The 27,658-nt window shown below is 47.7% G+C and overlaps 2 protein-coding genes across 2 annotated transcripts; both read left to right on the forward strand.

Moving 5' to 3' along the window:
- Positions 1-1,812: 1,812 nt before the first annotated feature.
- kpna6 (karyopherin alpha 6 (importin alpha 7)) lies at positions 1,813-9,859 on the forward strand. Its single transcript, XM_086171671.1, has 14 exons — positions 1,813-1,951; positions 4,213-4,343; positions 4,734-4,826; positions 4,929-5,028; positions 5,122-5,213; positions 5,302-5,433; positions 5,516-5,604; positions 5,710-5,809; positions 6,367-6,530; positions 6,623-6,701; positions 6,969-7,094; positions 7,236-7,363; positions 7,508-7,689; positions 7,865-9,859. The coding sequence occupies exons 1-14, from the start codon at positions 1,948-1,950 to the stop codon at positions 8,050-8,052; spliced, it is 1,608 nt and encodes a 535-aa protein (XP_086027797.1). The 5' UTR covers positions 1,813-1,947; the 3' UTR covers positions 8,053-9,859.
- Positions 9,860-13,503: 3,644 nt separating this feature from the next.
- On the forward strand, positions 13,504-19,025 carry txlna (taxilin alpha). The gene is made up of 11 exons (XM_086171234.1): positions 13,504-13,607; positions 14,563-14,746; positions 15,764-16,015; positions 16,113-16,204; positions 17,176-17,346; positions 17,431-17,625; positions 17,888-18,007; positions 18,110-18,184; positions 18,279-18,371; positions 18,449-18,544; positions 18,701-19,025. The coding sequence occupies exons 2-11, from the start codon at positions 14,572-14,574 to the stop codon at positions 19,004-19,006; spliced, it is 1,575 nt and encodes a 524-aa protein (XP_086027360.1). The 5' UTR covers positions 13,504-13,607; positions 14,563-14,571; the 3' UTR covers positions 19,007-19,025.
- The last annotated feature ends 8,633 nt before the right edge of the window (positions 19,026-27,658 follow it).

A 27,658-nucleotide genomic window follows, 5' to 3' on the forward strand; every position in this document is an offset into this window, starting at 1 on the left:
AGCCAGTGTTTGTCTCCATCTTGCAGGTTTTTAATTGTTTAAAACTCTTTAAAACTTGACAATCAAAGCAATGAACAGAAGTCACTTTTCCACTGTGCTTCCAGGTGATAGGAAAAAATAGGTAATTTCTTTATTTTAATCTTTTTTTTTTTTTTTTACTTTGAGGGCAATTTGCTATGGGAGAGTGAAGCAACAACTTCATTTAATTGACAACCGGTATTATTTCGTCTGTTTCCACGTCTGTTGTTCCAGTCTTTGGATACATGGAAATCGGGGTAGAGCTCATTGCATGCAGGGAGCTGGCCTCAGGAGATAAGGGGAAGAAAGAGGCGAAAGAAAATAGGGCGGCGTAACTTGCAAGACACTTTCCAGATTGCAGTCGGGCAGGACTTCGTGATTGCGGTGTAATAATCAGAGACAGCAAAATATGCACGAGCTAATAGAAGAAAATATGTTTGGGAGAAAAGGATGATTTTCTGTCCAACATGAGTGGAAAGGCCAGAAAGTTTTCTCATGTTTTCTGGACACTGGTGGAAACGACGTGACCCGATGAAGGCTGTCAGATTTGCCCAACGCCACCAGATGGCAGTAATATTTTGAACGCGAATGCAAAATCTCCCAAAAGATGAAAAAGTACAAGACATTGCACACTTGAAAATTGTTTTTAGAATAACATCATGGATCATTTTAATATGCTGCCATATGCTGAGAATGCAAGAGAACAGTTGTAGCTCACAAAGTGCAGGTGCAAGGATGAGTGCAATTGGAGTGGCAGAAGACTTTACATATGCCAGGAGATGAATGAGAGTCAGCTGTTTAAGCGTCTGACGGCGGTCGTGACGTTCTACATTTCATACTCCTGTACGTCCGACTTGAGGGTAGGAGTGTGAACATTCCATGTTGGGAGGAGGCGATGGAGGCAGTTCTCCTGCAGTGGTCGAAGCTCTGCTCTGCAGAAAAGACAGTGGGGTTCAGCTGATCCTCTCTGCAGTCTTTACCAATCGGTCCAGAACCGCGGTGCTGCCGTGCCACGTGGAGATGCAGCCGATCGGGATGCTCTCAACAATGCAGCTGTAGAAGTTACTGAGGATCTTAGGCAACGTGCCGAACATCCTCAGGAAGTACAGCCGCTGTTGAGCCCTCCTGACCGTCTGCGTGGTGTTGAGGTCGTCTCTTATGTGGACACCCGGGTATTTGAAGCTGCTCACTCTCTCAACCTCAAGACCTCAAGAGGAACAGTGGCTGATGAGGTCTCCTCTCCTTCCTCATGTCCGCTATCATCTCCGTGGTATCGTCCGTGTCGAGGGTGAGGTTGTTGTCCTAACAATACTTCACTTCCATCCCGTTCCATGCCGTCTCCGCCGGCAAACCTCAGGATGTTGTGTCGTCATGGGAGGCGACACAGTCGTGGATGAACAGGGTGTAGAGGATGGGGCTGAGGACACATCCCTGAGGAGTGCCCATGATCATGATGATGCCAGCTGAAATCCTGTTACCTGTTACCGACAGACCGGGGTTTGCCGGGAAGTCCAGGAGCAAGTCACAGAGAATGAAGTGCAGGCCAAGGGTGGACATTTTGTGTGTGTGTGTTGAATACATGTTTACATTTGATTTTCTTGTTTTTCTTTTTTTATTTTCTTTTTTTCTAGTTTTTTATTTTATTTTTCTATTTTATTTTATTTTTCTTTTTTTTTTTTTATATATATATTTTGTTGTTTTTCAGAATTAGAATTGTCCCTGTTTAGGCCGAAATGTGTTGTAGTTAGTCCTCCAGTCCAGTTGGTGGCGCTAGTCCCCTCTTACAAGTTAGGGAGAACGCAAAATAGAAGAAGATCGTTTGGCTAAACTTACTGCACTATATGTCACACGAACTTGCTTACAGGAGCATAATATTAGAAGCAAGAAGAGGGAAGGGATATAGGATCGATTTCCACAATACGGAACGCAATGGGTAAGGTTACCTTTCTAAATCAAAATAAAGATTTACATCGCGTCGGAAGTTGCCGTCGTGTTAATGCAGTGCGTAATCGGTTACGAAATCCTCTCGCTGTTATTCAATGCTAGCTAGTAACTGCTAGCTAGTTGTCGGAGCGCATGTAGCTCTAACGCTGATGTCGTGGTTTCCTTAAAAAATATGAATATTAAGCGTATATCTCAAATTCAAACCCTAAACGTAGCCGCCCTGTATTCAAGGACCCATTTCCCTCGGCTTTTCACAAATTATCGGGAATATGTTGTTAAGCTGATATTCGATGTGTCCAAATTGGTGTGTTTCCGCTGTGTTTCCTTCTTGTGACGCGGAGGGTCAGAAACCCAATATAATTCCGTGTTTCTTATAAAAATTGAAAGAAGTGGCTTTTCGCCCCCCGCCATTTAGGAAATCTGTGTTTGTTGTAATTTTTCCTGTTAGACACGAAATCGGCAGACACTGAATCCCCACCCACCCACCCACTCACCATTCTTTAGGGATCAGGGGTTTTCACAGTGGAAGTCAGGCCTACCGGGTGACTCAGACAGTTCAATGCTGCCTCTGAGTTAAGGATGACACATCTAATAAAAAGGGAAATAGTGTCAAACATCCTGAAAATATGAAAATAAACCATCATTTAATAGTTTCAGGAGTTGAACCGAGTTTTACCGAACGTAAACTAGGTCATTTTAGACACTAAATTTCATGTTTGCAACCTTCATTCTTTGGCAACCAATAAGTTGTTGAGGTGATGAAGATAATAGATGAAGGTGAAATGTGCTGTGGAGGCAAAGTTTTTTGCACATCTTTTGTTTTGGTCCACAGTTCAAAGATAATCAGTTTAGTGTGGGAGAACACAAGGCTGTTCACGCCTGAGGAGATTTATTATTTCAAGAATTTTTTTGTTTGAAATTACTGAATATGACACCACAAAAAGTTAAAAGTAAGTCAGATACAATCAGGGCTGAATCTTTACTAAGGTCTCTTGATTCAACAATACTTCTAAATATTCTATATTTTTTTCAGGGAATATTTTCTGCCTCATTTAGTCGTGATCCCTGAAAATGTTTCCATCATGAGTCACAGTTGCTGCACAGGGGAGCAGGAATATTTCCACAGCACTCAAAATAAAGTTGTTACCTTATATCTTTATTTATACAATATCACACATATCAATGTGTCATTAGTTTGAACAATCTAAAATTCTTAAGTAACTGATCTCAACTGGTCCTACAGAAGCTCCTCATTCTCAGACCTCAAAAACATGTTCTTTAAACAGCAGGGTCTCCTCAAAAATGTCATCACGTGCATCCAGCAAGTTATTTATGTGTATTGCAGCCAGGCATATGTATACATATGCATACATGCATACATACATAAATACATATGGCACCTGTTCTCGAGTGCACTCAGCGCTGGTGTCTACACCATCTTGGCCCCTTAAACACGTGCATTCACTTTTTGAGTGGCCTCGATTTTCACTGCCTGTTCTGTTATCAAACCTCAGTAAACTGTGTTGCTGTGGCAGTTTGGGTGCTTTTTTGACACAGCGGGCGTTGGCACCATTGCCGTCGGTTGCTTTTGATCTGTCTTTCTCTTCCCCGTTGCCCGGGGCTAATGGGGATCTGCTCTGCTCTGGTGGCAGGAGAGCGCGCACGCTGAGAGTGGGCGGACTCGGCCCATAAAGATGCCAGGGAATGTCAACTCTGCATTTTTAACTTATCTAGGTTAAACAGTGGTTTTTGAAGGGATCCTGTGTACTTCTAAGGGGCGTACGATCAAATCTAATCCCCGTGAATTTATCAAATTATGTCTAACTTTTATAGGCAAGATATTAAAAAAATGATAATCAAACAGTCAAAGGGGGAGGAAAACTAAGAAATAGTTAGCTTAGCACTGAGGATGGGAAGCCCTTAACAGGCAAATGGGAAGCAATCTTCAGCATCACATTGTTCGTACATGCTGCCAGCTGGCTAACCGATCAACTGTTTGGCTGTCCGTGTGTGTTTTTGTGCGCCCATGTGATTCTAAGCTCTACCATCCACTGTCAATGAGCTTGTTTATTCTAGACTTTCTTCCGTGCCGACCTGTGTACGCGCCATTTAAACATCCCGACCTATCATAAGACTATATCCCAGAATAAATGTTTGCCAACTGTTTCACGACTCCTTCATTTATTCCCGGATGACAGGGGTGATGCAGTGTTTCCTTAGTGACGTTTATACGCACTTTTGTCCCATTAGAGCCGTCAGCCTCACCAGCCAAGGAAAAATACAGGCTGAACTGCTACAAAAACAATGCAAACCTCCAACAGATGAGACACAGGAGAGAGGAGGAGGGGATACAGCTCCGGAAATCCAAACGTGAACAGCAAGTATGTCCCTTAACCTGTCCCACTCATTACATCCTCCTTATTCTTGCAGTTTCATTTCTTTTTAAGGAGGCTCCTTTCAAAACATTTTCGTTTGTCCTAGCTAATTACTATCTAAACAAATCCTCCCTATATGAAGGTACTTCATAAATGCGTTCAATGGTGTCTTAATAGATAGATGGTCAATGCCATTTTCCCCATGATTTTAAGAACAACAAAATGAAATTACCTCCTGTTACAGGTTGCAGGAAAAAGTAGGCACCAAAACTGGGAGTTTAAAAAAAAAAAAATCACCAAAACCGTAACACAGTGGATTGATATCTTCTATGCATTCCAAATAAAATTCCAGATATCAATGCTCAACCATCGGCTTTGATAACTTGACATTTTCAGCTTTTCAAGAGGAGGAACGTGGATATTCTCAACGAGGAAGAGCCCGTGTTTGAGAGCCCACCTGTGGACTCCCCCCTCAGCCAGCCAGCAACAGTGAGTGTCCGTTTCCACACAGTGATCTAGTCACGCTTTGGTGACGCTCTGCCACTGTTCTCCATCCCGTGGATTCAGTGCTCAGCTGTGTGTGTCATTCAGGAGGAAGTCATCACCAAAGACATGGTTGAGATGCTTTTCTCAGAGGACCCGGATCTTCACCTCATCACAACGCAGAAGTTCAGAAAGCTGCTCTCTAAAGGTATACTTGGAATATAGCACATTTTAAGTGCTCGTCGTGGATGAACAGAAACGCTGACCCGCAGCCGCGCTTCCTTTTTTTTTACCCCGTCAGAGCCGAACCCTCCGATCGATGAGGTCATATACACAACTGGAGTTGTGGAGAAGTTTGTGGAGTTCTTAAAGAGTCCAAACCACACATTGCAGGTCAGTTCAATAAAACACAGCTCTGTGCTCGTAGCCGCGTGAACACAGCAAAGCCGCCTGTTCAGAACGTCCCTGTTTACTCCCGCAGTTCGAAGCGGCTTGGGCGCTAACCAACATCGCGTCGGGCACGTCCCTGCAGACCAGGACGGTGATCGAGGCCGGCGCCGTCCCAATCTTCATCACCCTGATTAACTCTGACTTTGAGGATGTCCAGGCGCAGGTAACCCCAAGTCCGAGTTTGACCGGCACACAGAAAGGTTGCGTTCCGCACTGGTGTACTCCTGATGTCTTTCTCTCCTCAGGCCGTGTGGGCCCTGGGTAACATTGCAGGCGACAGTGAAGTATTCCGAGACTATGTGCTGAACTGCAACATCCTCCCACCACTATTATTGTAAAAATCCTTAATTTCCCTCTAAAGTGGAATAACATATTCAAACAGATCGCTTTTGGATCTCCCAATTTTTTGTTCCTCTGTTTTTTTACCCTCCCATTTCAGGCTTCTGAGCAAGTCCTCCAGATTGACCATGACCAGGAATGCAGTGTGGGCTCTGTCTAATCTTTGCAGGGGGAAGAACCCTCCACCCAGTTTTGAAAAGGTAAGATTTCCTCACCTCTCCTCCACCGGAAACTTTGTAACGTGTATGAAATGTCAAGGGAGGTTGTGATGTCACACAGAGGCTGTGATATCACAGATACAGAGTAAATAGTCCGAAGACCTTAGGTGGGGTTGGTTCGAAACACAGAGTGTCTGTAACAAACATCCCATCCCTCAGTGCCAATGATCATTCCAGCTTTTCAACGACATGGGAGGGTATATGGTCTTGAAAGCATTTTTCTGCATTTTTAGCTTTTCATTTGTGTTTTAGACATTTCCCTTCAATAGGGTTAGCATGCTATTGTATGATCAAGCTAGCCAGCATTAGCATGCTACTGATACTTGGTCACTGGAAGCCACCTTTTGACTTCATTCCTCTGTTGATCGTTCCGGCTTCAGACATTTTCCAGTTTTTGCTCTTCAATTAGACTTTAAACTTTCAAGTAATGTGCCTTGTTTAACATCCGACTGTAGTCCATTTGCAGGAAACTTCAGAGCTCCATGAATGACGTTGTCCTGATCTTTCTGATAATGACTAAATCTCGCATCTTCTGCCAGGTGTCCACCTGCCTCCCCGTCCTGTCCAGGCTTCTATTCAGCAGTGATCCAGACTTGTTGGCAGATACCTGCTGGGCCTTGTCCTACCTCTCCGACGGCCCTAACGACAAAATCCAGGCCGTTATCGACTCGGGGGTCTGCAGGCGTCTGGTGGAGCTGCTCATGTAAGTCATAACGTTAGCATATGATCATTGCAACAAAAAAAAAATTGTCAATCCAACAATCCCTCTAATCTACCACCGCCACCCGTCTGCAGGTATCCGGACTATAAGGTGGTCTCTCCTGCTCTGAGGGCTGTAGGAAACATCGTCACTGGAAATGACATCCAAACACAGGTCCGTTTTTTATCACCATTCCGGGGCTCCTCTGGACTCATACAGCTAAACTGTAGCTCAAAATGTCTCGAGTAAATATTTCTAGAAATTAGTGAAAACCCTGAGACAACAATCTGGCAAATCAGTTCAGGTCGCAGAAATGTTGCTACTTTTGCCTTTTAAAACTCTAATTAAACATTAAGGATTATTGCTCTGCCCTAAGGTTGTAACATTATGAATATTTCTATATAACATAATTCTATTATTTGCATTGTCAACTGTTTGCAGGAGGTGTTGAACTGCTCCGCCCTGCCGTGCCTGCTGCATCTTCTCAGCAACGCAAAAGAGTCCATTTGCAAGGAAGCCTGCTGGACCATCTCTAACATCACAGCAGGGAACCGAGCGCAGATTCAGGTGAGGCACAACTGGGCAGGAAACGTCTCGCAGCTGCTCCCGTGAAATCAATCAGCCATCATGTGTCCGACGTCAACGTGAGTAAAATGCCAGCTCTCCGCTAATGCTAATAGACACACTTCTCCCCTTCCAACCTAACAGACGGTGATTGACGCCAACGTGTTCCCAGTGCTGATTGACATCCTGCAGAAGGCCGACTTCAGGACCAGAAAGGAGGCAGCGTGGGCCATCACCAACGCCACCTGCGGTGGAACGCCAGCGCAGATCAGGTCACGGTTACCCCTCGTCACTAGAGATACTTAATTTACCAATTCAAGCACCAGCTTAAAAGGATATAGATGTTTCTACTCTGAACGTGGAAAAGGATCGCTTGAGTAATTGAAAATGCTTTTCTTTGTCTGTGTGTAATGCAGATACCTTGTGAACCTCGGATTCATCAAGCCTCTGTGCGACTTGCTCACCACGATGGACGCAAAGATCGTGCAGGTGGCCCTGAACGGCCTGGAGAACATCCTGAAACAGGGCGAGCAAGAGGCCAAGCAGGAGAACGGGACCGGAGTCAACCCCTACTGCGTCCTCATTGAGGAAGCGTATGGTACTGAGGCGGAGACACACTCATCCTGGCTGTATATTTCTCTTTTGAATGTGAAAAGGGAACTGGAAACATGTTTTGTTTTTTCCAATTTTCTGAATCCAAATCTATCCCGTCAAACAGTAAAATCCTTACTTAAAAGAATATCAGTGAGCTGAAAGTGTGTTTTCCCACCCAGGCCTGGACAAGATCGAGTACCTGCAGAGCCACGACAACCAGCAGATCTACCAGAAAGCCTTCGACCTCATCGAGCACTACTTCATGTCGGAGGAGGAGGACGGCGGGCAGTTGGTCCCCGTCGACCAGGAAAACCAGCAGTTCCTGTTCCCCCAGCAGGAAGTCCCCATGGAGGGCTTCCAGCTTTAAGGCCCGGCGTCCTTCCCCGCCTCTCGGTGGCTGCTAGATTCACTCAAGGCAGCAGTGGTGGTTTGTTCGTTCAGATATTTATATCCACTTGCTTTTCTTCCCCAGTGGGTCATTTCCAGGATAGCCGAGCAAAGATTGTTGAGTTTCCCCTCTGCCTTAGTTACCCGTTTCCCGCTCAGCACCATTTTTTTTTTTTCCTCTTTTCTCTGCAAGAACTTGATTTGCTGCTAAGGCGTCCCCCGATCAACCGGCCGACTGTTAACTGAACAGATATACAGTCCCGAGGCCCTAGGACAGGCTTTAAATGGGATGTCGGGAAGGTTTATTTGTTCCTGGAGCTTTTTTTTTTTTTTCTATATATATTTTTTTTTTTTTGGAGGCAGGTGTAGTTAGAGCTGGCCTGTCAAGACGTGTGCCGTGTTTTCAGTAACAAATCATTTGAACTGTGACGTGATCTAATCATTAAAACGGGCGTAGCTGGGGGTGGCAGGGGAAGGTGATAATGTGCAGTGGTCATGTGTTGCATTGAGCTGTGGCTTAGCTTGACAAGCGTTCACACACACCTCCAGCGCCTGCTGTGTTATTACCCTCCCTGTCACTGAAGGGCACACACACACACACACACACACACACACACACACACACACACACACACAGCAAGACGATGCTTCAAGCGGGAACGGAACAATGTGGTCCGGTGACGTAAACAGTGACCGTGTAGTGACATTGGTGTTCTCTGTCGTGGTGGACTTTTCTATATCAATCCCGGCATGATGTGTGGCTGTTTGAGAATTGGGAACGACAAGGATTGTGCGAAGGGTCCCGTGTTGTGCTTCGCATTGGTACCTACCAGGATCTCAGATATTGTCTGAGTGTGCTGTTGTATTGTGGATCAAATCGTGAGATCCCCCCCCCCCCACCCCGATGCGCTCAATGTCATGGATTTCAGAATCCCAGGAGTAAGACTCATGTAGATTTGACAGTCAGAAATATAGGGAATCAACTGAAAAGGAAAAATTTGCCAAGACTTACAACTCCGCTTGGAGCTGCCTCTTGATGGGTTTCATGCGAACACAGATACTATATAACCAGACAGGACCGGAAATGGCTTCTGTGCGTCGTGATTTCATTTTTATTTTATTTTTTGCCCTGGTGTTTGCGTACGTTATTATATTTTCGAAGGACTCCCTTGCCTCTTTCCTCCTCCTCAGGCCTCATAGCAACCTGCGCCTGAGGGACATATAGCACCACAAGTTACGAGCCAAGTACTACGTGTATACTTGAATTTGATAGATTCGCAATCACGTTGACGAACACTTAGACGCAACACCAGCAAACATGCACACATACCTTACAGAGCTGGGTGGCTGTCAGCAAGTTAAGAAAAAAAATCCTACAAAGTATTGCTGAAAGCCTGACTTATGACATTCAATGCTAAATCTTTAAACCCTGACCTGGGATCAGCTTTGCCGCAGAGTCAAGCTGTTCTCGGGTCACCTTTTGGGCTCCTGTTCTGTGGCTCGCCGACGCTCTAATTTCAATGTACTTTTAAAGCGGGGATTAAAACACCCGGATGAACACAGAAATGAAAATGTCCATGAGTCGTGGTTTTTCAGGACACGCTTCACAGAACAGGTATGGTCCTTCCTGACAGAGAAAAAGCGCGGCCTTGATTCATATTAGCATTAACAGCCATCTCTGCATAACAGATGTGCGACGTGGGCATTTTCACAACGGAAATGTTGATTTCACTGCCATTACCGAAGTTAGCATGCATTTTGAAAAAAAAAAAAAAAAGTAAAATAAATTAATAAATAAACAGAACAGTGCGACAACTTTGGGAAATATTTCTCTTGGAAAAAAAAAAAATAGAAGAAACGCACAGCTTTTCACAAAAGTGCCGATCCGACCAACAGACTGGAAACTTCTTTGTATTTTGCCTTTGACTCGACTGTAACATTTTTTTTTTTTTTTCTTACTTGAACGTGCACCATTCGTGCAAAGCGCTGCTGCTCCATTTCCCTCTTATTTGTAAAATTTTTTTTTTTTTTTTTTATTGGCCCGGACGGGTGTCTAAAGTGGCTTCTTCACTGCGGGCAGTTCATCCATCGAGATAAACGTGTCCTGTGTTGGAGGTCGCGATTTAAAAGCATTAAACCGGTCTTCAATTTGCACTGTTGAGCTGCTTCTGGAATAAAACACGGAGGACAACTATCTGGGCAACAAGAGGTCCTTAAACGCAGCATGGCGCGCCGCTCATCGGTCTTTTTCATTGGAGGCCAATTCAAGCACAGACCTCATTGTGTAAGGGAGCTTACCAAAGTCGAATTGAAGTTATCTCCTTATTCAAGCTGAGAGCTTCCGGCCTGCAGTACCTGCTTCTTTTCATTAGAAGCTTTTTTTTTTTTTTTTTTTCTTTTTCGGAATAATCCAGAAACATTGTAGAAATTTGGCAGAGGCCTGCCTGTGCGGACGGGGAGAAGCTTGGCATTTTCCTTAGCTCAAATGTGTAATTTACATTAAATAGGAATATAGTAAAACAATCTGAAGTTCTGATGCACTGACTGGGATTCAGACGCACTAATCACTTCTGCGAAGTGGAGAAAATGCCTCATTGGAATATGTTAAAGGTTAAAAAAAAAAAAAATGAGAAAAAAAAACAATTGAAATGGAAGGGGAGGTACCAGCTGCTGCTCTTGACCTTTTCCTGGTCAAAATTTCTCGGGCCAGAATTTGGAGCTTTTCATAGAGTTAAAAGCTTCTTCTAGCTGGCGTTTGTGATCAGGAGCCTCTGTCAAGTACAGCCGATCGAATGGAGGTCGCCTGAAAATCCGAAATCGGACTTGTCTTCCGTCCCAGAAGCTGTCGAAATCCCAACCTAAGGCCACGCTCGGCTCGCTCAGGCGACGTTTCCTAGGCTGCAGATGTTTACATGTTCGCATCCTTTCATCGATTGGCCTTGTTTCCCCCTTTAACTCCTGTCTTGTCCTGCCGTGTATTTATCTCCTCTATTTTGCCTTGAACTTTTTCTTTTTTTTTTTCCCCCATTTTGCCCTAAATTGACCCGTCTCCCAACTGTGACTTGACTTAACCGACGGTATGAATGAGTGGCTCCAAACAAACACACTCAACTGACATACAAACAAGAGAACATACTGGAAACAGTTACAATATCAAAATGTAAGAAATATATATATGAGGAATATAAAAATTGTTAAGTGGAAAAACTGTACAAAGTGAATAAATTTGTGTTGCAACCATTTGGCAAGTGTTCCTTCTTCTGTAATAGATTTAACCAACATATCAATAAAAAGTCTTACCCAAAATAACATGCCCTTATTTGTTACATTACTTATCGACTTCTTTCATTTGCTGTGAAACTTTACAGTTGATATTCAGTTAGATGTAGTTTGGCTCGCGAGTGGAATTTTCCCAATGCCGCATTTCAACCAACTAGCAGTTCAGTAGGAAGTAGTTCAATGGGTCTGTTAAATCCCCGTAGTCGAGAGTTGGAAATGGAAGCGAGGGCGTGTGAAACTGCAAATTAGAAATCCTGCCTTTTTACATCTAGAATTTAAAGTGACATTTACCAGCCGTCCAAACTTAACTGTTCAAATTTTCTTTAATAGCATTTTGTAAATGTGAAAATGCCACAGGAGATGACTGCCGAAGAGAAAACAGTGTCAGCAAAATGAGAGAAATGTGATGTGTAAAGCTTTTTGCAAGACAGATGGCAACATATTGGAGACTTGACAGAAGAGATTTAGGGAGCGAGTGAAAAACGTTGAGATGGGAGGGTTAGGTGGAGGAAGACGATTTGCTGTGGCAAACCCCTGGCAAGTGACAGGGAATTTAAAAGTATACGCCTCCTCTTTTTTAATGCATCAAATATTTTAAAAGAATACTATCAAGAATCCCATACCAAATCGACGGAGGCCCGGGTTAACAACAACCGTCATTGGTGCCGATAAGGAGAGGAGGGAGGTGTGTTCAAACGCAGAGAGAGAAGAGGAAAGGTAAGAGTCTGCGACTCGGAGTGGGGAATATTGGGACAATGACAGGAAATGATAGAGAGGTGGTTGACATGATGCAGAGAAGGAAGGCGGATATACTGTGTGTCCAGGAGACCAGGTGGAAAGGTAGTAAAGCTAGAAGCTTAGGAGCAGGCTTTAAGTTGGACTATCATGGTACTGACAGGAAGAGAAATGGAGTAGGAGTTATCTTGAAGGAGCTTGTGAGGAATTATCTGGAGGTGAAAAGCATGTCAGATGGACTTCGGGGTCTGAAATTGGAAATTGAAGATGTGATGTTGTTAATGGCCATGCACCGCAGGTGGGATGTGAGTTAGAGGAGAAGTAGAGATGCAGAATATACCCAGAGACCTCAATGGACATGTTGGTGCAGGCAATAGAGGTGATGAAGAAATGATGGGCCGGTTCGGTAACCAGGATAGGAACGCAGACGGTGGTAGACTTTGCATAAAGGATGGAAATGGCTGCAGTAAATACGTTTTTCCAGAAAAGACAGAAACATAGGGTAACTTATCATAAGAGCAGCGGTAAGAGCACGCAGGTAGTACTACATCTTGCATGGACGAGGTAGCCTGAAAAAGAACGGTTACTGCAAAGTAGTGGTAGGTGGAGGTATGCGCTGGAAAGGAGAGGAATGAAGGTTCTTCGCAGCAAGATAGAAAGGAAAGGAAAGGAAAGGAAAGGGAAGGTGGACACGACAGTGGTGAGACCAGCGATGTTTTATGGTCTAGAAACAGTGACATTGATGAAAAGACAGGAGGCAGAGCTGCAGGTCGCAGAGATGCAGATGTTGAGGGTCTCTTTGGGAGTGACCAAGATTGATAGGATCAAGAATGAGTCCATCAGAGGGACGGCACATGCTGGATGTTTTGGAGAGAAGGTCAGAGAAGTCAGACTGAGATGGTTGGGTCATGTACAGAGGAGGGATAGTGAATATACTGGTAGACGGATGCTGGAATTGGAAGTCTCGAGGAAGACCAAAGAGAAGATTTATGGATGTAGTGAGAGAGGATATGAAGTTAGTTGGTGTGAGAGAGGAGGATACAGAGACTAGTGTTCGAGGGAGAAGGTGTATAAGCGACCTCTGAGGGGAAAAGCTGAAGAAGAAGTCTACAAATTAATCACGTAAGTTCTCTTTACAGCAACCCGAGATTTTGATTTTGGAGTTAAAGTCACCGAAGCACCGCGCTGCAGCAATCTCATCCTGTAAACAAATGTAATCGACTGATAGTAGTATCCCAAATGACCACTAGATGGCGACAAAGCACAACACTAGATGGTACTACGAGCAGTAAGGTACGTTTGTTTACACTGCAAACAAATGTAATCGACTGCTAGTAGTATCCTAAACTACCACTAGACGGCGACAATACACTACAATGTTGTGTTAGCGACCGTTGAAATGTATCAGAAGAAGACACCAAAGTTATGACCGGAAATAACAGTTAATACGCACACGCTGCTGTGGAGGCGCACTGCACTTTGCTGTCGGAACCGAAAGCTATTTCCTCCTTGAGTCGAAAGGTAAACAGTGGTGTGCGATTTGCAAATGGTGGGGTTGTGATTTCGAAACAAATTCGTATGTTGGCTGTGTGCATTTCAGGTAATAATGTCGTTCAGAATTGGTCTAACAGCTGCTAACTCATAGCCGTGGAAGCTAATTTAGCCTTGGCTGTTGGCTAGCCAGTGTTAGCATACGGAAGCTAACGTTGTAGCGAGTGGTCAAAACGAAAATGCAGTTGATGCAAAGCGCACTTTTAAATCCACATGCGGCCCCTCAAAATATGGTATTTCGCAAAATAGTTTTTGCATATTGACGTATTGTATAACGTGCATCCGTTGTGGTTTAGTGACGCGCAGTTTAGCAGCTTGATGTGACAGTAAAAACTTGCCCTCGTCCGAATCATCACACACTTAGTATTTTGCATTTTAGTATAAGTCACGCGTTAAAAGGATCGGGTCAAACAAAGAAAGCAGTTGTGTTTTGTTTCAACATCGGTAGATTAAACTTGAAATTAAAAAAAAAAAACACTGCGTAGGAGGACGTTTCGCATATTCGCAAAGTCGAGGCTGTAATAAATATTTTCACTGAGTCATCCGCGTCCGGATTCCTTAGTATTTCTCCATCCGTTGGATGTCGGCGCTTCGGTTAGCAGGTGGATTTTAGACACTAGAAGCTCGTCTTCACGTTTTACCAGTTTTCCTTTCTCTTACTCGACTAACACGAAATCACAGGTGAATAGAGGTCCATAGAAAACCCTGCACATCAGTTAACTATGGAAGGAGGCCGCTGGTCCACTGTGTTATAGCCGTTGTTTACAGTGCGAGTGCATTTACTGGGCTGAAAGTGCAAGATGTCAACATTACAAGACAGAAAACGTTAATGCCTTTTGCTGTGTGTTTGTATGTGCGTTGGCGTGCATTTGTGTTACTTCTTCATTTTTTTTCTCAATTTGGTGTCATTTTGTGCTTGTGATAGACACCAGAGATGAAAAAGCAAGACGGTGAGGAGTCTGCAGAGCAGGCCGGTGACGATTCCCCGCCCGCGACGGAGGGAGCTGAGCTGCCCGCAGCTGCGAAAGACGGTTCGGACAGCAAAGAATCAGAGCTTCAGACCCCACAGACAGAAATGCCGCTGCAGGACGAGGAGTCAGCGAGTGAAGGTGAGGCCCCCCCTGTCATTTCCTGTCTAAGTTATGAAAGCTGTTTAATAATAAAGCACAAACTAAAAACATGATGTGCAGGGTGTTGTCTCGAATTTTTTCTTCCATATAACCTAGTAATGCATTGATAAATATAAATAACTTGTGATTGTGATAACAAAAACTCCTTCACAAACTGCAAACACTGTCTAAATGTCCATATTTTTTCGAGATTTGTTCATGGGCTCCTCACGTTATTGAAATCTTTTTTCATGCATATCCTGAAATAGTGGCACCGAATTTTTTCATTCAGGAAATTTTTGGACAAATGTTTTTCCTGTGCTGTTTTTGTTGTCTCCATTCATTCTTGAGGTGTCACACATGTGTCATTGGTAAACGCATTATTTAGTATGCATGCAGAATAAAAGTCTGAATCTCAAGTTAATATTGTCTTGACTTACAAGGATACGAATTTGCATATTCCCTGAAGAGTCTGTAAGAAAGAGGCCGACTGTTGATGTGACTACGCTGCCATTCTTCTGATCACTTTTTCATTGATCTTTGATAATTAAAATGAAATAAATCTGTTGGTGGGAAGTTATTTAAAAAACAGGATGGAAGTTACTTAAAAAAATTGCAAATAACTGAGGCAATGGAAAGCAGATTAAGAAGAGTTGAGAAAACAGTTCCACTCATTTCATTTCTATAAATCTTAAAATTGAACCCAATAACTATCACTCATTATCACACAATTTCCTTCGGGATAAATAAAGTTGTTCTTATTATTCTTATTCTTAAACTGTGACCCACACCAAGTGTTTTTTTTCTTTTGTTTGTTTTGTTTTTGTTTTTTAGGCGCTCTATTCTCCCTAACTGCATCTAGTGGAAGGAGAAAGGCACTCTGAGTTGACGTCACCGACCCTGAGTGTTCCCGGGCAAATGCATTAGACTCGGATCTTTTGTTGTCCCGTCGAGATAAGTCACGACACTCGCAATCTTTTTTTAAACCGTGTTATTTTTCTCCCTCCCCCATGTAAGTTGCCGAGGCAGTGCTGTCTCACTGCGACATGGCCGAGGAGCTGAGCCGGCAGCTGGAGGACATCCTGAGCACCTTCTACCGAGAGAGCATCTCCGACGACGCCAGCGGCCTCTCCAACGGCCAGTCGCACAGTCCAGAGTTCAACGGTCTGGAGAGAGAGAACTACAAGGCAGGCGAGGGCAAAGTGAACGGCGGCGGCGGGGAGAAGGAGCAGAAGAAGAGTCAGGATAAGAAGAAAGTGAAGGGATTAGGTAGGGAGCAACGGCACCACGCCTTCACTTTCAAACGGAGTCGACCAGTCGGGCAAATCGGTGTTTTTTTTTTTGTTTGTTTGTTTTTTCCCGGCAGGTAAAGAGATCACCCTCCTCATGCAGACGCTAAACACACTGAGCACCCCAGAGGAGAAGCTGGCAGGCCTCTGCAAGAAGTATGCCGAGCTGGTGAGTTGACCGCTGTCATTTATCCTTAAACTTACTCTGAACTTGTTTGGAGTCAGCTGTGAGACATCCCGAGGGAAAAGCTATACAGGCGGTCTTCACTTCACGACGACTCGGATTTTCGACGGGCTTTGCGATAATATTGAAAAACAGTATACCCTTGTTTTTCACGGGGGTTACGCTCCAAAAAGAACCCGTGATAGGCAAAATCCGTGTAGTAGAAACCTTTATTCTTTTTTACAATTACTATACAATTAAATACCCTATTATACATTGCTGCTGACGTCCTTATGTTTTTTTCTTCCATCTTTATGGAACGAATGGAAGATTCATTCATTCCGTAACGCCGACCTACAGCCGCATAGCTTTTACCTTCCCTTAGCATGTCCAGAAGTTTATCCTTATCTGCGATAGATAGCATCTTCCTGCCGCAGGTGCTTGTGTCGGTCCAGAGTGTTTTGTCAACATTATGGGTTTTAGAGAAACTCGAAATTGCGAGAGAATTTGCACGCACGTAATGTCAATTTGGCAAGCTGTTTTACGTACGTGTACATATAAATGAAACGTTATTGACGCACAGTCAGAGAAGAAGCGGAGTGACTTTTTAGCCAATCAGAATGCAGAACACAATGCACGATGCAAATCCGTGAAGAAGCGAAACCGTGAAAAGTAAACCGCGTTATAGCGAGGGATCACTGTACTCGCGGAATGCACTGGCAGCGGAGTTGTATGTATTGTACGCGCTAACCCGCGCTTATAATTGGCCTACATTCATACATATGTAAACATAGTCAAGAAAAATGTAAAATAGCACGGGAGAAATGGCCTATATGTATGCAAATATTGTAAAGTAGTACGGTAGAAATTGTGTTTCGCTTGACGCCAGACCCCTTTGAACGTGTATTCTGAAAGTTTAAACTCGTGCTCACAACCTTTTTTTTTTTTTTTTTTTTTTTTTTCCCCCCCTTCCTAAGCTGGAGGAGCACCGTAACACCCAGAAGCAGATGCGAGTGCTGCAGAAGAAACAGACCCAGGTGGTGCAGGAGAAGGACAACCTGAGGAACGAGCACAGCAAGGCCATTCTGGCCCGCAGCAAGCTGGAGAGCCTCTGCAGGGAGCTGCAGAGGCACAACCGCACACTCAAGGTACCCAACTGTGTGGATTACATTACCTTTCCTCCGGCACGAGCTGGCGCCCGGCGAGCAACTCGAGTCTCCTCTGCGCCGCAGGAGGAAGGCATCCAGAGAACTCGCCTGGAGGAGGAGAAAAGGAAGGAGGTGACGTCCCACTTCCAGGTGACGCTGAACGACATCCAGGTTCAGATGGAGCAGCACAATGAGCGGAACGCCAGCCTTCGGCAGGAGAACACAGAGCTGGCGGAGAAGCTCAAGAAGCTCTACGAGCAGTACAAGCTGCGCGAGGAGGTGTGTGTGTGTCTCTGATATTTTTAGTGCAACTTATAAAACTTAGTTCTTTGAGTGGTGGGATTGTGTTTCTTCTCCATGGAAAAAAAAATCAGTCGATTAGTGTTTTTTTTTTTGTTTTGTTTTTTTCCCCCAACCTCGGCTGGGGGTATATCCTGCAAAATAACGACTTTGATCGGTGGAAACCCTGACCTAATAATGAACATTTCAGGAGGTTGATGCATAAGATTACAATTGTTTCGACGTGTGCGACCATCGACAGCATATCGACAAAGTGGTCAAGCACAAGGACCTGCAGCAGCAGCTGGTCGACACCAAACTCCAGCAGGCGCAGGAGCTGCTGAAGGAGTCGGAGGAGCGACACGACCGAGAGAAGGACTTTGTAAATATCCGACAGAAACGCTATTAAAAAGCGCATAGAGCCCCTCACGTCACTTTGCCCTTTGTGTGAATTTTTTTTTTTTTTTTTCTCTTCTCCCTGCAGCTGCTGAAAGAAGCCGTGGAATCTCAAAGGATGTGTGAGCTGATGAAGCAGCAGGAGGTCCACCTCAAACAGCAGGTTCCCTTGTCGCTCTGCTCGTCTACCTTCTCGTCCGTCCACAAGAACTGAAAAAAACGATTGTGCGTGTGTGTGTGTGTGTGTGTGTGTGCAGCTTTCACTCTACACAGAGAAGTTCGAGGAGTTTCAGACCACGTTGTCCAAGAGCAACGAAGTCTTCACCACGTTCAAACAGGAAATGGAGAAGGTGAGCTGCCTGTAGATGTGCAACACCCTGTGTGTGCGTGTTCCTGAGTATCTTTCGTCCCATGTTCCCCCTTCTAGATGACCAAGAAGATTAAAAAGCTGGAGAAGGAGACGGCCATGTATCGCTCCCGGTGGGAGAGCAGCAACAAGGCCCTCCTGGAGATGGCCGAGGAGGTACAGCCACTGTTTGTTGCGTGTTGTCATGGCACCCGGCCTCGTCCTGAGCTCGCGGGAATTAGTAATCGGAGCGCTTCATTAAGAGACCCGATACGCCTGTCTGTGGGTGCGCTGACATGGAACGCCGCGCGCACGTGTGTTTCCTCTGTGCAGAAAGCCGTGCGAGACCGCGAGTTCGAGGCTCTTCAGAGCAAAGTCCAGCGGCTGGAGAAACTGCGGCGGGCGCTCAAAGTCGAGCGCAACGAGCTCAACAAGAAGGTCCAGAACCTCAGCGGTCAGAGCGGTGGCACCTCGGCCACCCTCGTCGCCGACTCCCCGTCCCCTCCGCCCACAGACTCCCCGCCAGACCCGGGCTTGGATCCTAGTGGCCCCCTGGCACCCGACACCGCAGCCTGCTCCCCGGAGATTGAGTCGGACGCTCTGCTGGAGGAGGTTCCGTCCGCCGCCGCGCAGGAATGACACCCCCCCCCACGACCCCTGACCCCTGACCCCTGACCACACCCCCTCCAGTATCACACCACCAGCCTGCGAGCCACTTCTCCTCGGCGGGACGAAGCTGATGTTTAAAACACTGGTCTTGAAGCAGATTTTTCCCGGCTGTTTCTGTTTTTACGTAGAATGTCCGAGCAGCGGTCAGCGGAAGAGGGGAGACGCGCGCATCCCATAACCGCAGGCCTGTCTCTCGGTACGTCTTCATGCACATCTCAATTCCGAAGCGGATACCGATCGATGAATAGACACGTCGGCAGCAGCGCGTGGAACCATTGAATATCAATACAGTATTTTATTTCATCTTAACACCAAAAAGACAACGGGAAGGCATTGCATTCAATCTGAAAACTCAAAAAAAGTACCATGTTTATCTAGTTAGACTACTGACAAAAATGAGGAATTCAAAGCGTTTATCTTTAAATATGCAACGACCTCCATGCAGGCTGCAGATGAGGTCGTTGGCGATGTTCTCTTTGGTGGTTTATGCGCTAAAGGACAATTCAGCAGGGCAGGATTCAGAGTTGTAGCCAGACATGAGATGTCAGATCCGGACTCATCACACACAAACACAAATTGGCAGTGGAGCAGCGAAGCCCGGAAATGTTCAGCCTCGCTTCGATTGTGATGTGCATGAAAATGTTTGGCGTCGCCGAGCTCCGTCAAACATCGAGCTGCCCGGAGAGTCATCCGAGCCGCGTGCGTACCCCCGTGTGCGCGTGCACTCGTGGCCGTGCACATCCAGTTCGTCTCGTTCGCATTCCAAGTGTTCATACATTCAACTCCCGGTCCTTTTGAGGCCACGCTTTACCCGTTTTCTTCTGGGTGACCTGCTCACAGTTGTGTCTCTCACGCTGTTCCAGTTTATTAACTTAAATGATAAACAGCAGTAAATAACAGCAAGTTAAGTTATTGAAAGAACTTGCTCACGGTGTTGAATTAGTATCTCTAATATCCCGGTTTGTTTTTAGGGTCTGCAATTAATGCTTGAATCATAATCCTGTTGTATGTAACTTGCAGAAATCCACCGTGTAACAGTTAACTATTTATTTTTTTATTCACGAAGATTATTGTTCAGTCCTCGGACCAATGTTTCCTTCTAGCGCATCCTTGTTTTTCCCCCACCAGATCCAATACCGATCGTATAATGGAGACGACTGTAATCGTGTGTGCACGTGTGCGTGTAACCTGGCTAAGATTGTCTCCTCAAAACCCCGCTCACAGCGTTTAATCAGGTTTTAACAGAATGTTTAGGGACTTCTATGCAACGCTTGATTTTTCTTGTGTTGCAGCATGAAGTTAAAAAAAAAAATTAGCTAAGAATGTATCATCATATCCACTGTGCTGCATGGATGTGCTGTAGAAACAGACGAGTCCCACCGCAGAGCTCTTATTTCCCCTCACCTTTGAGCCGTTCTGAGCCAGCTGCTTCCCGGCCCGGCTTTCACAGCGACCGGACCGTCTCCCAGTCTCTTCTCGACGTTGAAATGACTGAGCCAAGTGCCATCGACTGCGGGAGAAGGAGACGAACGCCAGGATTTGTTTTCTGATTTTTTTTTCCCCGCTTATAAACACATCTGTTTCTCTTCCGGGCTTTCCCGCTTCAAACGTAGCAGTGGTTACGAGGCGCTAGCTGGACGAAAGGGCAAACTTGATTTCCCCGTCGTTTTGCGGGAAGGACCGTTTGTCCTGCCGCGGACGATGCGGAGGATCTCGGACCATGGAAGGAACCAAAGACATTTAGTTGTTTTTGTCTTTTGCAGTAATTTTATCTGGCCGTGTATATTTCGATTCTTGATAAATAAAAATATGTAATAGTGTACATATGAGTTTGCTGACTGACTACTGTGTTGTGTTGTTGTACAGAACAGTACTTTGTGACATCCTTTACGACTGCTTTTCCAACACTTTTGAAGGCGTAAAATGCCTACACATCTTTAATTAGGATACGTGCATACAAAATATGAGCTTACAGATAAGATTTCAGTGTCTATTTATATATTTACCCTTTGGTTTGTTGTGCCTTTCGTCATTGGAATCTGAAAAAGTTGTACTGTCACGGTACTGACAGAAAGAGAAATGGAGAAGAAGTTATCTTGAAGGAGGACTTGGTGAGGAATGTTCTGGAGGTGAAAAGAATGCCAGATAGACTTATGAGTCTAAAATAGGAAACTGAAGATATGATGTTAGGGTCTACGACCCCCAAGTAGGATATGATTTAGAGGAAAAAGCGAGGATCTGGAATGAGTTATATAAAGTGATGCAGAATATACCCAGAGATGAGTGAGTAGTAATTGGTGCAGGCAACAGAGGGGATGAAGAAGTGATGGGCAGGTTTGGTATCCAAGATGAGAACACACATGGAAAGATGGTGGTAGACTTTGCAAAAAGAATGGAAATGGCTGCAGGGAATACTTTTTATAAGGTGACTTAGAAGAGCGGAGGTTGGAGCATGCAGGTAGGCTATCTTGTATAGACGAGGTCATCTGAAGGAGATCGATAGGAGTGTAGGATGAAGATCGAGAGGACAAAGTGGTGGAAGCTGAAAAGGGAGGAGTTGTAAAAGGGTCTGTGTGATCATGGAGAGCTCCCAGACGACTGGACAACTACAGCTAATGAGATCAGGGAGGCAAGTGGGAGAGCACTTGGTGTGTCGTCTGGACTTGTTCTGTTGGATGAGAAAGTTCAAATATTTCCGGAGATGGAGAGGGCGAACACCAAGAGTAGTGTTGCTCGGGCCTGTTAAGTACTTTGAGGGGAGAGCCCTTGAGAATGCGCCCCCATATCTTCCCTTCGAGATATTGGCTCTGACTCCAGGCTGTATTCCAACCTGCCCAACAGCTGGAACAGAATTTGCAGACCCATAACTTTGAGTCATCATATGTAAGTACTGAACAATACAAATTCTTTGTCACCAAAGATGACTGGCAACCCAAATTATTGCTTGCTGGATTTGAAGGCAGACTAGGAATTTGCATTTATATCCGGAAAAAGCCTAAAGATAACCCTTCCTCTGACCTTGAAACATTTATTTTGCAGACTGTCATGAGAATCTCTGTTTTTCAGATTGTCCTAACAGTCCACAGATGGACATCACAACTGCTTGGTAAAATAATGGTAAGTGAAGTCCTCAATTTTTCTTGTAAATGTTGTTATCTTGTGTTAAACACAAAATGTTAATTCATTCATGACATTTAACAGCACTGACTTTACTGATGTCAGGTTATCCCCCTGGTTCCAAGGATACTTTTGTGTGGTTCAGGTGACCGTTGTCTTGACAGAGGTTGTCTTTGGGCTTCTTTTAAGCCTCCTGCCAATGACCTTGAGGCCCAGAAGTACCCTATCCAACACAACTAAAGTAGTGTCTGCAATATGGATACTTTGGTATAAAGTAACCAAATGTTTGAGCTTATTTTTTTAAATTCTTTTTATTTTTAAATCCTTGTTTTAGTTTATCCTGTTCCCCAATGAATTTAATGCTTGTTGTTCTCCTGTTGTGAAAATAAAGGATCTGTGTACAATGTGAAATCAGTGTCCCTCGGTCAATGTGAATCAAAACCTGAGTGTTTTGCCAATTTTCTTTCTAGCTGACCCAGCATTCTGGCTGCTACTCAAAACATTACACCATGCTCATAAGAATTAGAATAAGAATAAGAACAACTTTATTTATTCAGAAGGAAATTGTGTCAGAATTTCAAGTAAAACAAAATACTAATAGTAGGAAATTGTATAAACAGTAAAAAAAAGGGGGGGGAATGATAAATAAGAAATACAAATAAAACTATAAAGTGTCAAAGTCAAGGCTACAAAGTGTTTCAAGGTCTTAAGTACAAAGATTTAGAACACTTTATAGCCTTGACTCATGTGAATGAGTGGAGGAGTTAAGGTGTGTGTGACGTGAGCGGTGAGTGTGAGCACTTCCAGTCCAGCGATTATGCACTTTTTTCGGTCACGGAACCTCGAGATGTCGGCGTGGGGAACCCGGAGCTCCGGACATGCACATGTGAATGAGTAGAGGAGTTAAGGGAGGTGTGACGTGGGCAACCCCCCCCCCGCCCCCCCAGCCAGGGTAAACCTTCTTCGGACACCGACCCCCCGGGCCGTCGGCGTGGGGTTCCCGGAGCTCCAAACATGCACCTGTGAATGAGCGGAGGAGTTAAGGTGGGTGTGACTGGGCAACCCCCTTCTGGCCAAGGTGCTCCTTCTCCGGACACGGATCCCCCGAGACGTCGGCGTGGGGTTCCCGGAGCTCCGGACATACACATGGGAAAGAGCAAAGGAGTTAAGGTGGGTGCGACTCGGAAACGCTCGACCGGCCAAGGTGCTCCTTCTTCGGACACGGATCCCCGGAGACGTCGGCGTGGGGTTCCCGGAGCTCCGGACATGCGCATGGGAAAGAGCGAAGGAGTTAAGGTGGGTGTGACTGGGCAACCCCCTTACGGCCAAGGTGCTCCTTCTCCGGACACGGATCCCCCGAGACGTCGGCGTGGGGTTCCCGGAATTCCGGACATGCGCATGGGAAAGAGCGGAGGAGTTAAGGTGGGTGTGACTGGGCAACCCCATTCCGGCCAAGGTGCTCCTTCTTCGGACACGTATCCCTCAAAAGACGTCGGCGTGGGGTTCCCGGAACTCCGGACATACTCATGGGAATGAGTTAAGGTGGAGTGTGACTGGGCAACCCCTGCGCAGCCAAGATGCTCCTTCTTAAGACGCGGATCCCGGGACGTTCGGTGGAAGTCCCGGAGCTTCGGACATGTGCATGTAAATGAGCGGAGGAGTTAAGGTGGGTGTGACACGGCGAACCCCGCCCGGCCAAGGTGCTCCTTCTTCGGACACGGATCCCCCGAGATGCCGGCGTGGGGTTCCCGGAGCTCCGGACATGCTCATGGGAGAGAGCGGAGGAGTTAAGGTGGGTGTGACTGGGCAACCCCCTTACGGCTAAGGGGCTCCTTCTTCGGACACGGCTCTACCGGGACGTCGGCGCGGGGTTCCCGGAGCTCCCAACATGCAGCTTTGAATGAGCGGAGGAGTTAAGGTGGGTGTGACTGGGCAACCCCTGCGCGGCCAAGATGCTCCTTCTTAGGACGCGGATCCCGGGACGTTGGGTGGAAGTCCCGGAGCTTCGGACATGTATATGTAAATGAGCGGAGGAGTTAAGGTGGGTGTGACTGGTCAACGCTCGCCCGGCCAAGGTGCTCCTTCTTCGGACACAGATCCCCCGAGACGTCGGCGAGGGGGTTCCCGGAGCTCCGGACATGCACATAGGAAAGAGCTGAGGAGTTAAGGTGGGGTGATGTGAGAGGTGTGTCTCGGCAACGCTCGCGCGGCCAAGATGCTCCTTCCTCGGACACGGATCCCCCGGGACGTCGACGTGGGATTCCCGGAGCTTCGGGCATGTACATGTAAATGAGCGGAGGAGTTAAGGTGGGTGTGACACGGCGAACCCCGCCCGGCCAAGGTGCTCCTTCTCCGGACAAGGATCCCCCGAGACGTCGGCGTGGGGGTCCCGGAGCTCCCGACATGCACCTGTGAATGAGCGGAGGAGTTAAGGTGGGTGTGACACGGCGAACCCCGCCCGGCCAAGGTGCTCCTTCTTCGGACACGGATCCCACGAGATGCCGGCGCGGGGTTCCCGGAGCTCCAGACATGCTCATGGGAGAGAGCGGAGGAGTTAAGGTGGGTGTGACTGGGCAAACCCCTGACGGCCAAGGTGCTCCTTCTTCGGACACGGATCCCGTGACGTCGGGGTGGAAGTCCCGGAGCTTCGGACATGTACATGTAAATGACCGGAGGAGTTAAGGTGGGTGTGACACGGCAAACCCGGCCCGGCCAAGGTGCTCCTTCTCCGGACACGGATCCCCCGAGACGTCGGGGTGGGGCTCCCGGAGCTCCCGACATGTACATGGGAAATGGCGGAGGAGTTAAGGTGGCGTGATGTGAGCGGTGTGTCTCGGCAACGCTCGCCCGGCCAAGGTGCTCCTTCTTCGGACACGGCTCTACCGGGACGACAGCCTGGGGGTCCCGGAGCTCCCGACATGCACCTGTGAATGAGCGGAGGAGTTAAGGTGGGTGTGACTGGGCAACCCCCTTCGGGCCAAGGTGCTCCTTCTCCGGACACGGATCCCCCGAGACGTCGGCGTGGGGTTCCCGGAGCTCTCGACATGCACCTGTGAATGAGCGGAGGAGTTAAGGTGGGTGTGACACGGCGAACCCCGCCCGGCCAAGGTGCTCCTTCTTCGGACACGGATCCCCCGAGATGCCGGCGTGGGGTTCCCGGAGCTCCAGACATGCTCATGGGAGAGAGCGGAGGAGTTAAGGTGGGTGTGACTGGGCAAACCCCTGACGGCCAAGGTGCTCCTTCTTCGGACACGGCTCAATCGGGACGTCGGCGTGGGGTTCGCGGATCTCCGGACATGCTCATGGGAGAGAGCGGAGGAGTTAAGGGGGGGCTGACTGGTCAACGCTCGCCCGGCCAAGGTGCTCCTTCTTCGGACACAGATCCCCCGAGACGTCGCCGTGGGGTTCCCGGAGCTCCGGACATGCACATAGGAAGGAGCGGAGGAGTTAAGGTGAGCTGATGTGAGCGGTGTGTCTCAGCAACCCTCGCCCGGCCAAGGTGCTCCTTCCTCGGACACGGCTCCCCCGGGACGTCGGCGTGGGATTCCCGGAGCTTCGGACATGTACATGTAAATGAGCGGAGGAATTAAGGTGGGTGTGACATGGCAAACCCCGCCCGGCCAAGGTGCTCCTTCTCCGGACACGGATCCCCCGAGACGTCGGCGTGGGGCTCCCGGAGCTCCCGACATGTACATGGGAAATGGCGGAGGAGTTAAGGTGGGGTGATGTGAGCGGTCTGTCTTGGCAACGCTCGCCCGGCCAAGGTGGTCCTTCTTCGGACACGGCTCCACCGGGACGACAGCCTGGGGGTCCCGGAGCTCCAAACATGCACCTGTGAATGAGCGGAGGAGTTAAGGTGGGTGCGACTCGGCAACGCTCGCCCGGCCAAGGTGCTCCTTCTTCGGACAAGGCTCTACCGGGACGTCGGCGTGGGGTTCCCGGAGCTCCGGACATGCACCTTGGAAAGAGCGGAGGAGTTAAGGTGGGGTGATGTGAGCGGTGTGTCTCGGCAACGCTCGCCCGGCCAAGGTGGTCCTTCTTCGGACACGGCTCTACCGGGACGACAGCCTGGGGGTCCCGGAGCTCCCGACATGCACCTGTGAATGAGCGGAGGAGTTAAGGTGGGTGTGACTGGGCAACCCCCTTCGGGCCAAGGTGCTCCTTCTCCGGACACGGATCCCCCGAGACGTCGGCGTGGGGTTCCCGGAGCTCTCGACATGCACCTGTGAATGAGCGGAGGAGTTAAGGTGGGTGTGACTGGGCAACCCCTGCGCGGCCAAGATGCTCCTTCTTAAGACACGGATCCCGGGACGTTGGGGTGGAAGTCCCGGAGCTTCGGACATGTACATGTAAATGAGTGGAGGAGTTAAGGTGGGTGTGACACGGAAACCCCCTTCCGGCCAAGGTGCTCCTTCTCCGGACACGGCTCAACCGGGACGTCGGCGTGGGGTTCGCGGACCTCCGGACATGCTCATGGGAGAGAGCGGAGGGGTTAAGGTGGGTGTGACTCGGCAACGCTCGAACGGCATAGGTGCTCCTTCTTCGGACACGGCTCTACCGGGACGTCTGCGTGGGGTTCCCGGAGCTCCCGACATGCACCTGTGAATGAGTGGAGGTATAAAGGTGGGTGTGACTGGTCATCGCTCGCCCGGCCAAGGTGCTCCTTCTTCGGACACGGATCCCCCGAGACGTCGGCGTGGGATTCCCGGAATTTCGGACATGTACATGTAAATGAGCGGAGGAGTTAAGGTGGGGTCATGTGAGCGGTGTGTCTCGGCAACGCTCGCCCGGCCAAGGTGCTCCTTCCTCGGACACGGCTCCCCCGGGACGTCGACGTGGGATTCTCGGAGCTTCGGACATGTACATGTAAATGAGCGGAGGAGTTAAGGTGGGTATGACTGGTCAACGCTCGCCCGGCCAAGGTGCTCCTTCTCCAGACATGGATCCCCCGAGACGTCGGCGTGGGGTTCCCGGAGCTCCCAACACGCACCTGTGAATGAGCGGAGGAGTTAAGGTGTGTGCGACTCGGCAACGCTCGCCCGGCCAAGGTGCTCCTTCTTCGGACACGGATCCCCCTAGACGTCGGCGTGGGGTTCCCGGAGCTCCGGACATGCACATGTAAAAGAGCGGAGGAGTTAAGGTAGGTGTGACTGGGCAACCCCTGCGCGGCCAAGATGCTCCTTCTTAGGACACGGATCCCGTGACGTCGGGTTGGAAGTCCCGGAGCTTCGGACATGCACATGTAAATGAGCGGAGGAGTTAAGGTGGGTGTGACACGGCAAACCCCGCCCGGCCAAGGTGCTCCTTCTCCGGACACGTATCCCCCGAGACGTCGGCGTGGGGTTCCCGGAGCTTCAGACATGCACATGGTAAAGAGCGGAGGAGGTAAGGTGGGGTGATGTGAGCGGTGTGTCTCGGCAACGCTCGCCCGAACAAGGTGGTCCTTCTTCGGACACTGCTCCCCCGGGACGTCGGCATGGGGTTCCCGGAGCTCCGGACATGCAC

Source organism: Fistularia commersonii, chromosome 24, assembly GCF_037954325.1.
Source record: "Fistularia commersonii isolate RoL2024-O1a breed Wild chromosome 24, RoL_Fcom_v1.0, whole genome shotgun sequence".
NCBI classification, from domain to species: domain Eukaryota; kingdom Metazoa; phylum Chordata; class Actinopteri; order Syngnathiformes; family Fistulariidae; genus Fistularia; species Fistularia commersonii.

Coding starts and splice junctions, on each gene's coding strand:
- txlna (XM_086171234.1), top strand. CDS start 14,572: ATGAAAAAGCAAGACGGTGAGGAGTCTGCAGAGCAGGCCGGTGACGAT. Junction 17,626..17,887: donor AGTACAAGCTGCGCGAGGAG/GTGTGTGTGTGT, acceptor GACCATCGACAG/CATATCGACAAAGTGGTCAA. Junction 18,008..18,109: donor ACGACCGAGAGAAGGACTTT/GTAAATATCCGA, acceptor TTCTCCCTGCAG/CTGCTGAAAGAAGCCGTGGA.
- kpna6 (XM_086171671.1), top strand. Junction 7,364..7,507: donor GGAACGCCAGCGCAGATCAG/GTCACGGTTACC, acceptor TGTGTAATGCAG/ATACCTTGTGAACCTCGGAT. Junction 7,690..7,864: donor CCTCATTGAGGAAGCGTATG/GTACTGAGGCGG, acceptor TTTCCCACCCAG/GCCTGGACAAGATCGAGTAC.